Source organism: Apium graveolens, chromosome 7 (genome assembly GCF_009905375.1).
Source record: "Apium graveolens cultivar Ventura chromosome 7, ASM990537v1, whole genome shotgun sequence".
NCBI lineage: Eukaryota > Viridiplantae > Streptophyta > Magnoliopsida > Apiales > Apiaceae > Apium > Apium graveolens.
In genome coordinates this window covers 35,290,249-35,293,634 of record NC_133653.1, presented here as the reverse complement: position 1 = coordinate 35,293,634, position 3,386 = coordinate 35,290,249, and the positions used below count along the sequence as shown (strand labels likewise).

General features: G+C 36.3%; 1 protein-coding gene across 1 annotated transcript; it reads left to right on the top strand.

The window, feature by feature from the left end:
• The first annotated feature begins 2,695 nt into the window (after window positions 1-2,695).
• Window positions 2,696-3,103, top strand: LOC141673498 (uncharacterized). The gene has a single exon (XM_074480248.1). The coding sequence runs from the start codon at window positions 2,696-2,698 to the stop codon at window positions 3,101-3,103; it is 408 nt and encodes a 135-aa protein (XP_074336349.1).
• The last annotated feature ends 283 nt before the right edge of the window (window positions 3,104-3,386 follow it).

Genomic DNA, 3,386 nt, shown 5'->3' with positions numbered 1-3,386 from the left:
TAAGTATGTCCACCTAGTAAGGGCTGTCATGACTCAGTTCGATGAATGCCACGTTGAGCATATTCCAAGGGAGGAAAATGCTAAGGCGGATGCACCGTCTAAGTTCGCTTCATCAGAGATAGAGAAAAGTTCAGGAAGCGTATACTTCTGCATTTTAAAAACATGGAGCATTGATGTTAAGCTTGTAGCCCCTATAGGGCTGGGGACGTCATGGATAGATCCCATTAAAGCCCATATTCAAACTGGTTGGCTGCCAAATAATGTGACTTAAGCACGAAAATTGGTTGTTCGAGCATTAAGATGCTCCTTGATTGATGGGATTTTGTACAAAAGGTCTTATGTGGTTCCTTATTTAAGATGTCTCAGACCTGATGAGGCACGTTTGGCTTTTGAAGAAGTACACGAAGGAATCTGTGGGCAACACTTGGGGGGCAGAGCACTGGCTCATAAGATAACCCTTTTAGGCTTCTATTGGCCAGAAATGATGACTGATGCCAAGGACTATATGAAGAAGTGTGAACGTTGTCAAAAGCATGCACCAGTTGTTCGATAACCACATGAGATGCTGACTTCTATCAATTCTCCTATCCCTTTTTCTATGTGGGGAATGGATATGCTTGGGCCTTTTCCCATGGCCACAGCTCAGAGGAAGTTCCTGATTGTAGGCATAGATTATTTCACTAAGTGGATTATGAAAGGAATATGTCCTAAGTCCAATCATGTATGAGAATTTAGGAATAACTTTTATGTAATCTGTTTTGATTTCATTGATATTAATAAAAGACTTGTTTTGTTTTTATTACGGGCTTTATCTATTTAAGTGTTTAAATAAGATATACCATAGTTTAGAGTAAAGCTTTTTATTGATTATGATGAGATCATAATAGTGAGACCTAAAAGATGATAACTCTAAACTTAAATAGTTCCTGGTCGTAGGATTACTAACTGGTAATTAATAATCCGCAAAGATCGGTACATACTATGCTTGCTTCATTATGAAGGATGTCTGTTCTCATAGACATTTGTGTAATGACACTATAGCTAGTATGTAGGTGCTTATTATAGAATAAGTTCACTGAAGATGACTCGCCCAGCTGAACAACTGATGGAGTTCACTCACGTGTCAGCAGTTGTTCACATAGTGATAGTTGTACAAGTATCCTTAGACTTGAGGTCATCATAGTCATCTTGTGTACACTAAACTATGCTTTGGTTTAGTTCTTAGTCTCCAGGGACAATTATTAGGGCTCTACTGGGTATAGGAATTTGTACACGAAGATAGTGTATGATCAATAAAGGATCTACCCCTTCCAGTGAAGGAAGCGAATGTTCAAGGCTGATCCACTTATGCTAGTTCAGGAATCTCTGGCCAGAGTGAATGAAATTAGAAAGGAGTTTCTAATTTGCATAGAACTAAGCATAGTAAATGGTAAGCAAGTGATTGAATTAGATAGGCTTGACACAAGATCCATGCCTTGTATTTAATCGGGACATTGTAGGGTAGAAGGAGTTTATTGTACGGTAACTATTCACTGAATAGGTTCTTGGTATTCTAAGCAGTGAATTCATATTATCCGGATAGTCGCGATATGCTGAGAAGTATCCCTCACGATGTAGAATAAATGTGATTAATTAATTATTCATATTTAATAAATTAAAGAATTTATATAAATAATGATAAAATAGTTTTATTATTATTTATTTCTACTACCGGCTTAATATTGAACCTACAGGGTCACACCATAAAAGAGAATGATTTAATGGTGGAAGAATTAATTAATAATGGCTGATAATTATTTATTTATGAAATAAATAATTAATTGGCAAATTTAATAATTGATAAAATGAGATTTAATTGATTATAAATTAATTAAGAAAAGTTCTTAATATTATTAATTAAAGGATTTAATTTTTGGAAATTAAATCAAGAGAGAGAATTATTTCTAAAGTGTTTAGAAAAAGGATTAATAATTAAAAGGTGTTTTAATTATTAATGAGAATAATAAATGGGATAATAATAATATTATTTATGGGAAAATTTCAGCTGAAAATTTTGCCTATAAATATACTATTATAGACCTTATTTTCATTCTAACCCCAAAACCCAAAAAGTTTGGAAAACCCAATTCTCTCCACCTCCTTCCTCCTCCTTAACATCGTTTTCTTGGTGGATACCGATGGAGTGCTTCACACTTGAGGAGCAACTGCTAAGGATCTCTGATCGTTGTCTCCGAATTATTTTAAAGGTTAGATTCGATCCCTCGAATTTTTATTCATGATCAGTATGCTTTTATTTGGATTTTATATGTGCGAAAGTGTTTTGCCATTCCCCCGCTGCGATTAAAATCCAACAGATTAAAGCCAAGCGTTTGGCTAGGATCACAACTAAAAAAGTTACGCAATTCCTGTGGGAAAATATCATGTGCCGATATGGCATACCCCGTGTCCTGGTTACCGATAAGAAACACAGTTAAATAATGAGGAATTCAAGAAGTATTGCGATGAGAATGAGATTGAGTTGCGGTTTACCTCCGTAGCTCAGTCGCAAGCCAATGGGCAAGCAGAAGTGGCGAATCGTATAATCCTAGATGGTCTGAAGAAAAGGATCGAGAAATCCAGGAATAGTTGGGTGGATGAAGTACCACCAATACTCTGGGCTTATACATGTAGAGTGACTACATGAGCCACACCATTTATGCTAGCTTACGGAGCAGAAACAGTTGTTCCTGTGAAAATATCCCACTCGTCTCTTAGAATCCAAGCATACAATGCTGAGGAAAACGAGGAAGGGCAAAGGTTAGCCCTGAACTTGATAGATGAAGTACGAGATGCAGCTCATGCGAAGATAGTAGAATATCAAAAAAATGCCTCCTTTTACTATAACCTAAGGGTGAAAGAAAGATTCTTTAATCAAGGAGAATTGGTCCTACGGAAGGTGGAAGCTTCCGGAGTAGGACAGAAGGGAAAACTCGCCCCAAATTGGGAAGGGCCATATAAGGTTAAGAGTGTTCAAGGAAGTGAAACTTACAAGTTGGAAACCATGGAAGGAAAAGAAATACCTCAGACTTGGCATGCTCAAAACCTGAAAGCTTACTACCTATAGTTTACACATGCTATAGTGGTAACAAGGTTGAAAAGCACCTCCAAACTTTGTTTGCTTAGGATTTTATATGTTATTAGACTATTATTTTGAATTTTAGTTCTACAAAGGATTGTGTAAGGGATGGATCCCAAGAGATTACAATTTATGAAGTTTACATAAACTTATCTTAGAGTCATTTTGTTCCTTATGCATGATTGAGTTTGCTTATCTATTTTAGTACAAGTATGGAAAAATGAAAGGGAAAGCTATGGAAAGGCGAGTAAACTATCTAACTCCCACATGA